General features: G+C 55.9%; 3 protein-coding genes across 4 annotated transcripts; all 3 read right to left on the bottom strand.

Annotated features, from left to right (window-relative positions):
• Nucleotides 1–12: 12 nt before the first annotated feature.
• Nucleotides 13–6964, bottom strand: LOC144208792 (xylosyltransferase 1-like). The gene is made up of 11 exons (XM_077734810.1): nucleotides 6439–6964; nucleotides 5198–5510; nucleotides 3838–4088; nucleotides 3571–3773; nucleotides 3163–3243; nucleotides 2882–3098; nucleotides 2632–2808; nucleotides 1836–2107; nucleotides 1402–1597; nucleotides 774–1110; nucleotides 13–702 (listed from the first exon to the last, which is right to left on the bottom strand). Exons 1-11 carry the CDS (start codon nucleotides 6775–6777, stop codon nucleotides 377–379), a joined length of 2712 nt encoding a protein of 903 aa, XP_077590936.1. The 5' UTR covers nucleotides 6778–6964; the 3' UTR covers nucleotides 13–376.
• Nucleotides 6965–7413: 449 nt separating this feature from the next.
• LOC144208753 (uncharacterized) lies at nucleotides 7414–8457 on the bottom strand. 2 transcript variants are annotated; one of them, XM_077734758.1, is made up of 4 exons: nucleotides 8303–8457; nucleotides 8074–8189; nucleotides 7725–7987; nucleotides 7414–7644 (listed from the first exon to the last, which is right to left on the bottom strand). In XM_077734758.1, exons 3-4 carry the CDS (start codon nucleotides 7968–7970, stop codon nucleotides 7414–7416), a joined length of 477 nt encoding a protein of 158 aa, XP_077590884.1. In that variant the 5' UTR covers nucleotides 7971–7987; nucleotides 8074–8189; nucleotides 8303–8457. The 2 variants fall into 2 exon arrangements, with proteins under 2 accessions (XP_077590884.1, XP_077590883.1); XM_077734757.1 differs by having other exon boundaries at nucleotides 7725–8189.
• A 1136-nt stretch (nucleotides 8458–9593) lies between these two features.
• On the bottom strand, nucleotides 9594–11961 carry LOC144208540 (somatostatin receptor type 5-like). The gene is made up of 3 exons (XM_077734448.1): nucleotides 11810–11961; nucleotides 10261–10975; nucleotides 9594–10145 (listed from the first exon to the last, which is right to left on the bottom strand). Exons 2-3 carry the CDS (start codon nucleotides 10921–10923, stop codon nucleotides 9594–9596), a joined length of 1215 nt encoding a protein of 404 aa, XP_077590574.1. The 5' UTR covers nucleotides 10924–10975; nucleotides 11810–11961.
• Between the last annotated feature and the right edge of the window lie 1271 nt (nucleotides 11962–13232).

Here is a 13232-nt window from a genome sequence, read left to right on the forward strand (position 1 = left end):
GTTAAGCAAACATTACTTTGACAGCCGTTTCTTTATTTGCAATAAATTAAAGAATCAGTTCATGAGCTAAAGTCATCTTAACGACGTCTTACAGAATATATTAAAATCCACTCCTGATGGAGTGAGATACAAATTAAATTAACACCATGGTAGGAATGTATTTGACATAAATAATATTGTTTTAAACCAAGCGCTTAAATAAGCCAAAACAAAAAAAAAAAACGACACGAATAAATACATGGGCAACTTTTGGGGACTTCAGTCTGGCAAGTGGCACTGGTGGGTCAAATGGCCCCAGAGGGACAAAATCCAAGGTGGGGGCTCGAAAATGTGCCCGGCCAAATGGAAACAAACGGGCGGGCGAGCACAGGCGGGGCTACCTGATGCGCCCGTCGCGTCGGGGCGCTCCCAATTGGGACTTGGGGTCCGGGCCGTACGAGCTCCAGGCGCTCTTCCGGCAGGCGCGCAGGGCGGGGCAAACTCCCTCGCCGCCCGCCGAGCAGACGTCGGTCGCCGCCCAGAAGCCGGCCAGGAGGCGGTCCAGCCACCGCCGCAGCGGCGCCCCCGTCAGTCCGGCGTTGGCCTCCGCCTCCTCCACCGCGCTCAGGCTCAGCGGCAGGCGCAAGATGGGGTTCAGGCCGTGGAAACTCTGCTCCATGTACGACTTTCCCGGCGGCCCACCGTGGAGCGTGAAAGCCTCCTCTGTCAAAAATAGGAGAAAGGCCTTAAACGGGTGGCTTGGCCAACCCTCCGAATGAGGCGGTGGCGGGTACCTGACGACAGGGGGCGCCCTCGTCGGAACTGCAGCGGGGCAACCGGGAAGGACGTCTGTCCCAGTGGGCTCCAGCGGTCCAGCACCTTCAGCGTCCACACGCCGGGGCGCAGGGGCCCGGCCAGCGGGGGGCGGTAGTGCGTCACCTCGGCGCCGGCGTCCACGCGCACGTCGTAGGTGGCGGCGATCACGTTGGTGGGGTCGATCCACACCACCGTGGCCGTCAGGTTGCCGCCGCCCCGCCTCCAGCGCAGCGCCGCCGACGGGGCGTCCTCGGGGCCCAGGAGGCCCCCGCGGGTGGCGAACAGGCGCTCCTTGGGGTCCCACTCGCGGCCCACCTGCAACGGGACCGGCGACCATTAGATATCAAGGGGTTGACCGCTCTTCATTGAAAAGAAAAGCGAGGTACCATATTTTTGTACAAGTTTGTCCGCTAGGAATTGTGTGAAATTCACGTTATTTTTATAGTGAACCGCCAGAGGGCGCCCCAGGCAGGAGTTGATCTGACAAAGGCTCATCAAAATGAGTACAAGTAAGGGATTCTTTTTATATTTTTTATATTTCGGCCTCCTTTGTGCATTTTTGGCTCAAGTGTGTGTGTGTACATGGCTGTGGGATGAGCGACCGACCTGAATGTGCAGTAGTCTGTTGTCCGGGTGTGGGGGTTCGGCCAGGGCAAAGTGGTCCCGGGGCGTCACCCAGGTCTCCAGTATCCCCGAGCGTCCCGATGCCGGCTCGGTGGCCGCGTGACGCACCAGGTACCCCTGGAAGCGGTCCGACAGGAAGTACATGTGCACGGACAGAGGCTGAGCCGGGCCCTGGTACCTGAAGGAGCACGGAGGAGCACGTGGGGGTGGGAAAACAGAAGGCTTTTTCAGGCCGGGGGTGGACAGACTTGAATAAATAAGCCAGGTTGCCCCACAGAGACGTCTTTATCCCGCACAAGGAGAGCCTTGTGGCAGGGACGGACGGGCGCCAACCTCGGCTAGCTTCTCTCACCCACCCAAACGTCACTCACGCACAAGCGTTGGCCCCTAAGTTGCACATTTGACGGCAAACGTACCTGCAGGTGTCGAGGGGGAGGCTCCCCGGCGCCGAGGACGAAGAGGCGGCGGCGGCGGCCCTCTCCAGGCCCATGCGGGCGAAGGCGTGGTAGTGTCCCAGCGCGCCGTCCGTGGGCTTGTCGTCCGTCTCGCGCTCGTAGACGTTCTCCCAGTAGGCGTGAAGGCCCGGTAGGCCCGGCGCCCCGTACAGCTGCGCGTCCAGCATGTTGACCACTTCCTGGCTGACGGCCGCCTCAAACTTCCTGGCGAAGAAGGCCGGCCGTGACGCTTGCTGAGAAGGACCACAGGTCAGTCAAGCTTCAAATCTCAAAATGTAAGATGGTGTGCCGATTGGGAAGAGCTTTTGCACTCATTTCTTGTAACACAGAAAAGCGCCTTGGTAAAATGAAGCCAGCGTGGGCCGCCCATAATGACGGCTCCGAAGCGTCTATAAATACGGCGGGCGCTTCCTGGACGGGCTCGTGGCGCTAATTTGGCCCCGGTTATTCCCGGCGTCTTTTTTTTCCTCTTTCTTCCAAGCCAGGAATATCTAAGGCTTCCTGCCTTCTAATGACAACCTGCGCTCAGTCAGTAGCTGGTCCTTCACTTGAAAGAATTGCCGGGCCTTTTCAGGTACGCTTTCTTCACAGCGACACCCACGGGCGTGTCAAAATGGCTTGGAGGGGGGCGGGCGGCCTTTTCAAAGGGGCCGGGAATCCCCTCTGACGAGAGCGTTGGCATTTACGAGCCTCGCCCTGCCGATATGTCGACGATAGGGGACGGGAAAGGCGGACTTTGGAAAGAAGGATAGCTGACCTGGAAGCGCGGCACGTCGGCGGGCTTGAAGTCGTTGGGCGAGCAGCCGCACCAGTCCACGATGTGCTTGTACTGGCATTTGCAGCCCAGTTTGCGGTTCCAGTTGGTCAGCCTCAGGTTGTTGTCCACCATGCTGCCGCAGAGGGCGCTGTTCTCCAGCACCGTGTGGAAAAAGGACTGCCAAAGGCGGGACAAAGTCAGAGATGTGTCGCGCAAACAAAAAAAAAAAAACATTTTCATCTCATCTCACCTCGGCGGGAAGCAGCGTAAAGGCGTAGAAGCGCTTCAAGCCGCTCACCAGCTCGTCCTGGGATCGCGCCACGTAGTCCACAAAGGCCCGGTTGAGCAGGAACCAATCGGAGCCGCCGTCCACCTGGATGCCTTCCGGGATCTGCCGGTCGCCCAGCCGCCACATGTGCGTGTCGCACTCCACGAAGAGGCGGTCCAGACCCTGTTTGCGGATGAAACTGACACGGGACCTCAATGAGACCAAGCCAGGAGAGAATGGAGACAATGACAGGCGGCTCTCACCGCGCGTTGTCGCGCCCGTGGGACTTGATGAAGTTGAGGTGGCGGTGTTTGGACAAGAAGGCCACCAGCTCATCGTTGGTCCTGCAAACGACATTCAAGCCATCACAGAGAATTCCTTCAACGGGCAAAAATCCGCACCAACAAAACCCAATGACGTCAATTCAGTCTGTGACGTGGGCTTATCGGCCATTCTATTCCGAGCTGGCGTCCATCGACCGCCCAAAAAAGCAGGTCACGCCATTTGCACGTCGATAGACTCCGAGCGCCACAAGCCCGCGCTATAATTGGGCGCCGCAGACACGCGCGTGTGCACACTTCAATGTCACAACCAAGGGTGACCAAACCGTCGTCGGCTTTTCACAGGCCTGCGGTAATACTTTGTAATACTTCCCCCAAAGAATTGTTCACCTGATGGGGTAGTCGGCGGCGCTGAGGTTGACAAAGAAGTCCCAGGACCAATCGCTCATGGCCAGCAAGTCCTCCATGGCGCGCAGGTACATGGCCAGCAGGCTGGCCCCGCCCCAGATGGTGGCCATCCTCCACGGCGTCACGCGCACGTTGGGGTAGCGGCGGGCCATCGGCGCCACCTCCCGGTGAAGGAAGTCGGACCTCTGTGGAGGCGGAACTGAGTTATTGTCGGGATCGACGCCCCGCCCAACCCCGATCTGATCCCACCTCGTCCACGTGGATGTAGTAGAAGTGCGACGTGTGGTAGATGGCCTTGAAGAGGCGGCGGAACTGCCGCGAGGCCCGACCGTGCACCACCAGCACAAAGGCCAGCCTCACCGGTGACGCCGGCGAGGCCGGGGTTCGATCCGGTTCTCGATCCGATTCTCGATCCGGTTCTGGATCCCGTTCTGGATCCCGTTCTGGATGTGGTTCTCGATCCCGCTCCTCGTCCCACTCCACGCTGGCGCTGACTTTCCCTGCAAAGTGGGACATGACAAGTGTTGGTCCCCAACTCAAGTTTAAGGAGGCAAATGGCCGAAGATAGGCTTCTGGGGTTCGGAGCCACTCATTTTTAACCCCCTCACACCCGCCAATCCATCAAGTGACAAATCCTCCACATCTTTTTAGAACTTTCATGTTTGACAGTCAGTCCTTTTATTCAAATGGAAGCCACCCCAAATCTGCACGCTCTGCGTCGACTTTCCCCGACGGACGTGCGGGGCGTGCGCTCGAACCGACGCGACCACTAATGACGGGAATGCGTGACGGCCGAGCCCGTCCGCCCGTATCATCCAGCCACTTGAAAGGCCGGGCCCCTGTCCCTCCGTCAAAAGACGGGCTCTCGGAAGGGCCGGCGGAGCCGGCGGGGCTGTGTTCTGGGCGGGCGGGGCCTGCCGCCATTGAGGAACAAAAGTGGAAGCCTTTAGTCAGCGCGTCCCAGAATAAGTTGACGGCGGCAGCCTGTAATTAGCGGCCAAAGAAGCCAAAGAAGCCTTTCACACGGGCCACACCCAGCCAAAGCGCACACTGGTGGCCAATAACCAAATGGGGGGGATTACGGGATGCTCTTGGGCTGGATTTCAGCGGATTTGGGCTCAAAACTTTTTGCTGCCCTTTGACAATATGCTTTGTCCAACGGAATGATTTTGTTGCTTTGTAGCCGTTAGAAAAACGATCCGTTCTCATAAAAAGGCCAATGCGTGATGGACTTGATCCAAGATGGCGGCGCGCACGGGGGCAGTGGCTCTATGCGCTCCAGTTTGGTGTCGTTGGTTATTCTACAGTCGCCAGGATTTATTGACTTTTGGAAGGAGATGCCATATTTATTTTTTAACAATTTGGTCATACGCACTTTCTGGCTAGGATGACAATTCGGCTTTTGTCCAGTCAATGATGATGACAAAGCCTATGTCCAATTATTATTAGATAGGGCCGTAGGAGCTTTTCTGCCATTGATTGCCACGAACATTCAATCCATTTCAAGCGGCAAGGCTGCCACGGAGCCATGGAAAGGGCGATGCCGGGTTCCCGCCCCGATGAAAGGTTACGTACGTTTGGAAAATGCCATGGCGGGCACCGGCCTTACCTGGCAGGGGGCAGTATCGAGGCAGCCGGCGAGGCATGAGCTTCTCCTCCCGGTGTTTGCAGTAGACGTCGGCCATGCGTTGACGACATTGGCGACTTTTGGCTCGCGACAGCGCCGAGACCACCTCCTTGCCCAACATCTCGCACGGCGCCGCCACCGGCCGGCCTACCGGCTCGGGGAGACGGCGGGCCGCCAAGTCTCCGGCGGGGCCCCCGCCGTCCGCGCCCAACGAGTCTCTGGGCACCGAGTTCTCGTTGTTGCCGTCGGGGGGCGGCGGCGGCTTCTCCTTGGGCCGGTGGGAGCGGTAGACGTCCTGAAGGGAGAGACGTACAATTGGTTCTTTTTAACGGCACGCTTACGCAACACTTACGCAAATTCATACAAAATATATATCAATATATACATATTCTTAAGAATTCATAGTCTTTCTTCTTGGCCACTATGGCCGCCACCAACTGTCTTTGTTTGTATTGGCCGGGAGAAGCAACAATAGGATCCACTGCAACGGTGGCTTTTAGTTTTTTGACGCATCACCGCAAGATTTGAAGTGTCATTTATAGACTCTGACGGGAAAACGTGGAGTCGGGCTCTGCCATTTCTAGAGCCAGTGATTCACCTTCATGAATTGAATGATTCTTCCACGAGCAGGCGGCTAAGCTGAAGGAATTTGTTTTTCCAGGTAGTACAGCCTTTAACTTTGGTGGGTGGTGGTGGCCAGCGTGGGGGGGACTTTGGCTTTTACAAGCCCAGCCGCCTGCCAGGTCGCCACGGAGAGGCCCCGGAATATGTGGAGGGAGGCTGACGGGCAAGCCGCGTTGTCACGGTGACCCGACCTTTCGGCAGGGCGCAACGTCACCTTGGTGCTCAAGTGGGTTTGGTCCAGTCAATAAGATGGAAACAATGACCAAGATGGCAATGGGTCGACGTAGTCGGACCGCCGTAGCCTTGACAATTGACCTCCACGACAATCGGTCCCATGGTCTTGATTTGGAGTCAGGCAATTCATCTTTACCAGACCTGGCTCAACTTGTCGTTGTACGAGATATGTCATTTCATCCCATTTGGGAAAGCTTTGAAACGGTTGAATAACTACGATTGTCAATTTTGTGAGACAAAAAAAAAACACCCACAACAATCGATCCTAATTATGTTAACGAAAGAATCGCCGTCAAGCTGATGCCACGTCAAATGGCCACCTTTGCAAATGGACTTTTGACCGCTGGATGGACGGAGAGACTTACGCTTCGTCGTGGCTTGTGTCTGGTGGCCGCGTTTCCGAGCGTTTCGGGCGGCGCCGCCTCGCTCCTCCCGTGAGCCCCGTTGCCGGGGGTCCGTCCGTCGGCTTTGTCCGGACCGACGGCTCGCTTGTGTCGTCCGCCTCCGTCGCCATAACCATTGCCATTGCTATTGCCATTGTTATTGCCATTGGCAATGCCGCGGCGCCCCCCGGATGAACCGTCCAGACTGCTAAAGTTCCACACCAGCAGCGTCTGGACGAGCAGCACGAGCAGCGCGACAGCCACCGCCGCCGACCGGGAGCGCGTGGCCAACCTGCGGGGACGACATCCGAGAGCCTTCATGGCCGGCCGCCTGGAAGTCCCGGAGAGACGGCGGCTGGCTGGCTGCTTGGAGGAAGAGGGGGTGGCCCGGGACGCCTTTTTGGCCGGCGACTGGCTGCTGGCTACTGGCTGGCTACTGGCTGGCTACTGGCTGGTTCCTGACGGCTGCCGGGTAGCCACGCGAGGATGTCGGCGTATTGACTCTAGCCTCGCCCCCCCGCATTTTCCTCTTCTACAAATAGAGCGACGTTCGTTTGTGTTGTCCACACTACGGCTCGCGGGCCACCTGCGTGTCATTGTAACCCAGTTACACTTCTCAACTTGAACGACAGATGGAGCCAGCGAGTTCAGTTCGATTGAAAAAAAACCTTCGATTATATCATCTTTTGAATTGCTCTGCACACTCCTATACAATTGCTGAAATATTCCAATTTTAGAGTATAATTTGGATGTATTTAACCCTCAAACCCATTTACCGCCATTGATAGTTCATACATAGACCGGGAAAGATTGATGCGGGGTGCGCACATTTCGTTGTCAGAGCAGGTCCAAACGCAGTTCGCTAACGCTCCTTACGAGGTCATCGTCGTCTCGACTTCCGGCCATCTTTCGGCTTTTGACGTCGCGGTTCCCGCGCCAGAGGAGGCGGGGCGACCTTCAGGTGCGGTTGCGCGGCGTGGGCACGATGGTGTCCAGGACGGCGATCCGCCGGGGGTCCCACACGCAGTCCTCCTCCAGTCCGCTGGGCACCATCCCGCAATGGGGGGGCACCCAGGCCGTGTCGAAGACGGGGCCGTGGCGCACGTCGTGCCACGTCTTTTGCCGCGGGTGCCCCTGGAAATTGATGGCGATCACCCGGCCCACGTCCACCGCCACCTTCAGGACCACCTGGGCGGAGCAACACAAAGCACGGCGGAGGCGGAGGCCACTCGCTAGCACCGCCCGGCGGAAGGGGCGAGGTTACCCACCTTGTCGGCTTCGGACTGGTGGAGAGGGTAGCGCTTGGCCTTCTGCAAGTCGCGGCTGAGGTAGACGCCGCGTCCCAGCATCCCGTCGGGCGACTGGCGGAAGCCCGCCGACATGATGAGCTCGGCGCACTCCCGGGTGGTGCCGTGGTACATGACGTAGCGGCGGCCGTCCTCGGGCGCCTCTCCGCCCAGCGGGTCCACGCCCTGGGGGAGCTCAAAGTCGTCTTCGGCCCAGTCGTACTGCATCCGACGGGTCGGCGTCGCTTTCAAACACGTCCGGCCCGGGCCACAAAATCACAATGGCTTTGACCATTCCAGTGAAAAAGCTAGGGTTCTAACCAGGGAGTACCTCCACAACAACGGTCAGGATCTCATCACGAGAAGATTTCAGAAGCAGAAGGCAGGCCCCAGGCGCAAACTTCCACTCGAGCCCACGCGGAATCGACCCCGCGCCCTGACGATAACCTGCCCGGGGTCAAAATGGGGGCACAAATATGGCTGCACAGTAATGATTACAACCAATGCAAATAGGTTGGCCAAAAATCCCTCCAAACTAGAAGACCATCCACTGTAAGTACCTGATGGAGATGCCCAAATGTGGAAGGTGGACGTCTGCCAATCATTTCCAAGCAGAAAGAGGAGTCCAAATAGGGGCAACTCACTTTTCCCTTCCCTTCCTGTACCTGCACTTGCACCCTTATAGGGTGGACTGACAGACGCGTCCAATCATCGGTGGCCAGTCTTGGACAATTAGGCGCCGAGAAGATGACAACGGACGTCATGCTTGACGTTCCCTTTGCGTACCTTGACGTGCACGTCACGTTTACAGGCGTGCGTGCGTGAGTGCGTGCGCGCGTGCGCGCGTGCGCGAGTCCCCAGAGAGCCGAGAGACATTTGCACCACAAAATCGCACCGAATTAATCAAAGGCAAACATTTGAGAGAGGAGAGCAGTCAGGAAGATAAAATAAAGTGACGGTCTTGACTTGCTCCAAAAGGCTAGTGTTTCAAATGATTAGGCAAAAAGAAGCTTGGCGAAATCGAGATGCAAGTCTCTCTACGTCCACTAGAAGTCACTGTTCGTCAAACATTTCAGTGACTTGAGTTTTTTCTCTCTCTTCTTCTCTGTTCATTTTCTCGTAATACTTGTACCGGAGTAAATGATTGCCATGACTACTTTTGCTGTTCATATTCTATTGAAGATCGGCCGCGCATCTGTCACAAACATCTTCAAATAATGCCAAAGTGAATGCGGTGCAGCTGGCTTGAATTAGCAGAGGCAATTTGCTTTTAGGGGAAAGCGTCCATATCAACACTTGATATTTGGAGTGGCCGTCAATGAAGAGCTTCCATTCCCACAGTAAGCCAACAAACACTCGAGCACACATTTATTGGAACAACAGTTGATTTTGTCACGGAGTCACAGGCACAAACGCCACAAGAGTCACAACAACACTGAAAGCTTCAAATCAAGACAACAACAAAAATACTCCAAAAAGGCACAATAAATCACGACCACCACAGTCCTTTCAAAGTGTTCTTTGACGTGAGTCAACATTCTATACATACTTTTTTTTTTTTTAATTCTACCCAAAATGCCTTTTTCAAGTTTGTGTAGCGTATTTTCTGGACTATAAGTAGCACATGACGTGGCCTGCGGTGTTTTTCACACAGCTGGTTATGTTGTTGTTTTTTAGGCTATAGGTCTTCAAAAACTCAATATTTTACAATGACAGTTGCCTATTTCTTTGCCCATTTTTATACAAACTCAGATGTATGACTTCTTTTCTGCCCACACAGAAAGTTCATGTGCAGTTCATGTGTCCACCTGACACTTCTTTGCCGGACGATTCAACCCCCGGAAGGAATTTTTACTCCGGTGGCATCGGCGCGACGGCGTTGTCTCCGAGCAGAGGCGTGGCCAACGAGCGGGACTCGCCGCCGCCGCCGCGCTCGGGCGCCGTCGACAGAGACTCCCGGCGGCCGACGAACGCATTTGGCCTGGCGGGGGCCAAGACCGGCCGGCTTTCCGAGACCTCTCGGAAAGAGGGTCCTCCGGCCGGGCTGTCCCGGGCCGGCGCCGACGGTGGCGGAGGTCCCACCCGCCGGTGTTCCGCTTTGCGGGCGTGGCGGCAGAGGGCTTTGCGGAAGCCCCTCTTGAAGTTGTCCGACATGAAGCCGTAGACCACGGGGTTGGCGCAGCTGTTGGCGTAGCCCAGCACCACCACAAAGTAGTAGAGGCCCTGGTAGTCGGTGGGCAGCGCCACCAAGAGGTTGAGCACGTTGAGCGCGTAGAAGGGCAGCCAGCACAAGACGAAGACGGCCACCACGATCACCACCATGCGCGTCACCTTGCGCTCCGACCTGCGGCGCTTGCCGGAGGCGGCGGCCGCCGCGTGGACCTTCTTGGCCGAACTGCGCACCTTCGAACCGGCGGACATTCCGTGTCAAGGGGATCAACGTCTTGTCAAATGCAAGGCCCCCCGAAGGGCTGGCGTGTCGACGCACGATTACTCGGCTCGCTCGGCGGAGGCTCACCTTGAAGACGATGAGCAGGTAACAGAGGCAGATGACCAGCAGGGGGAACAGGAAGCCCACCGTGGAGGTGTAGACGATGAAGGCGGCCCGCCACACGGGGACGGGGGCCGGCCACAGGATGTTGCAGGTGCCGCCCGTCTGGTGGATGTCGGCAAAGACCACCACGGGCAGCACCACCAGGAAGGAGAGCGCCCAGACGGCGGCGTTGACGGCCTTGGCCACCCGGGGGCGCCGCCAGCGGGCCGAGCGCAGCGGGCGGGCCACGGCCAGGTAGCGGTCCACGCTCATGACGGTCAGGCAGAAGATGCTGGTGAACTGGTTGATGGAGTCCACCGTCATCACCAGCCGGCACATGAAGGAGCCGAAGGGCCAGGCCTGCAGCGAGTTCTGCGCCGCCAGGAAGGGAAGGCCCAGCATGAACAGCTCGTCGGCCAGCGCCAGGTTCAGGATGTACGTGTTGGTGGCCGACTCCGCCTTGGAGTGGCGTAGCGCCACGTGGATGACCAGCGTGTTGCCGCCCAGGCCCGCCGCGCACACCGCCAGGTACACCAGCGGGAGCAGTACGCTGCCGGCGTCGTTGTCGCCGCCGTGCCCGACTTCCGCCGTCTGGCTGCCGTTGGGCGGGACCCACGCGCTGCTGTCGTTCTCCCACGCCGCCTCCATCTTTGACGGGGAAAAATAGGACGATCGACGGAACTTGAGGAGGGAGCGCCACCTGTGTCCAAATCAGGTCATCAAAGGTATGTTTGGAGCCCTTTTGTACAGGCCTTGGCTAGAAGTACAAACTAAAGCATCGCGGTGTCAAAGTGGCGGCCCGGGGGCCAAATCTGGCCCGCTGCGTCATTTTGTGCGGCCCGGGAAAGTAAACTTTCTGTTTTAGGATCAAATTCAAATGAAGAGTATAGATGGATATTATATTTCCCGATTTTCCTTTTTTTAAATCAATAGTTGCAATTTTTAATCCATTTTTTTCAGTGTTTTTAGTCCAAAAATTATTTTGTAAAATCTGAAAATAAATATATCAAAATATTTTCAGGACTCACCAAACGAGGTCCGAACGAGTAGGACTCGGCGGCGTTGGGATCAGCGCTAGTGATACGCTAACGTAGGCAAAGTGAGCGGCGCTAGCAGATTGTGCCGTCGGACCCAAAAGGTCAGACGGACTTCAAAGCCCGGCCGCGTCCACTGGCACGTGTTGCCGTCAGTGAGTACGTGCGCGCCAACACGTGTCGCCACCTGGATCAGATTTCCCAGTCGGGGCTCACCGCGGTCCATCTTTGACAACCCGGGACAGTATAGTATAGTAAGGCTTTTCTATTCAAAAAAACGACATAGTATAGTAAGGCTTTTCTATTAAAAGAAAACGACATAGTATAGTATGCCAGTACGACGCAGACTTTGCAAAGCGCCCGACAAACACCGCGAATCAGAAAGGAGGCGGCGAAAGGTGCCGGCCAAGAAATGCGTGAAAAGATGTAAAATGAACAAATGAAGGAATCCAAAGTTGAAGGCCGCTGGCTATCCGGCACTCTCAAAAGACAGAGCTCACCTGTTGAGGTCCTCCTTCTGGTCCTCCTTCCCTTTTTCCACGCCGTGACCAAGAACGTCCTCGCCGTCGTCGGATGCCGACCGCTCGTCGGCTCGTCACTAGGAGACCGCTCGTCTGGTGGGAGGTGTTAGCGTCCCGTTCCGTGTGTGCGCGATCTGGTGTCGGGGGGAGAGGTGGCGCGGTGGCGTGGTGGCCGCAGACGTTCCTAACGTCAAAACAATTCAGGTACGATTGGTGCCTGTACTAGCGGGTGGAAAAAAGTTGCCAAAAGATCCACCACCATTTTGACAGGTTATTTTTGAACAATAAGATACTAGTTTTGCCCTCCTCTGCGGCTTTCTTTAGGGTCAGGGTCGGCAAAAAGTATCAGAAGGTCGCAATTCCCGAAAAGGTTTGGATGCTTGAACACCCGCACCAAGGTCACCAGAATTGGATTTGACCTCTTGAGTCATTTTGACCTCTTCCTGGTTCACTGATTGGCCGCACAGAGTGTTGATTATTGTCATGCACTGTGAGCCAGCTTGGAGCTTGTTACAAAATGCAAATGCTTTTATTGGAGCACATTGGCTTCCGTTAAAGAAAAGGTACATTGTTTTGTCACGGCCACGTCCTTCGCGCACACTTTGCGGCGGTGGCGGGCCGGTCACCGTGGCAACACGCCGACAATGGCCAGACCTTGGGAAAGTTCGACCAGCGGCGGCTCCACATTGCCAGCCACGTTTTCCATCGGTGTTTTGTCTTATTACCCAACAAAATGCAATTGAGCTTCATTTTTAGGCGTTTTTGACATTTGTCCGGAAGACGAGGAGCTCCAATGATTTCACACTCCAGCGTCTTTAATGATTTTTGAACTACTATGACAATGATTGATTTTAAAGGGGGAAAATCAGGAAATGGAATATACAGAAAGTCGGCCGCACAAAATGATGCGGCGGTCCAGATTTGGCCCCCGGGCCGCCACTTTGACACCCGTGATCAACACCATGAGGCAGCCCACCTATATGTGGTCATTGCATGCTTTTATTTAAGGAAAGACATATTCTTTTTTAATGGCAAAATTAAGTTAATCTACCAGTCTGTCTTAAAATAGCAGTCGCCGGGGTTCGAATCCCGTCAGGCCACACCGCAGTCAGTTGAACAAACCTCTGCACCACGCGGTAGCCACCCCTTGCTTGGTTATTATTGCAAAGTCTTGACGACACACAGTTGTTTTTATTTAAGGGAAAAAAATATTCCAAAACGGGAATTGAACCTTGCCCACCCAGACGGCAGGCCAGTGAACAAGACTCTGCACCAGACATGGCCACGCTATACCTGGTCATTTTAGAAAATCTTGACTACACATATATAGAAATAATTTAGGAAAAATGATTCCCAACCGGGATTCTAACCACATCTGCACACATGGCAATGAGGGTAAGAC

This window comes from Stigmatopora nigra, chromosome 15, assembly GCF_051989575.1.
Source record: "Stigmatopora nigra isolate UIUO_SnigA chromosome 15, RoL_Snig_1.1, whole genome shotgun sequence".
Taxonomy (NCBI): Eukaryota; Metazoa; Chordata; class Actinopteri; order Syngnathiformes; family Syngnathidae; genus Stigmatopora; species Stigmatopora nigra.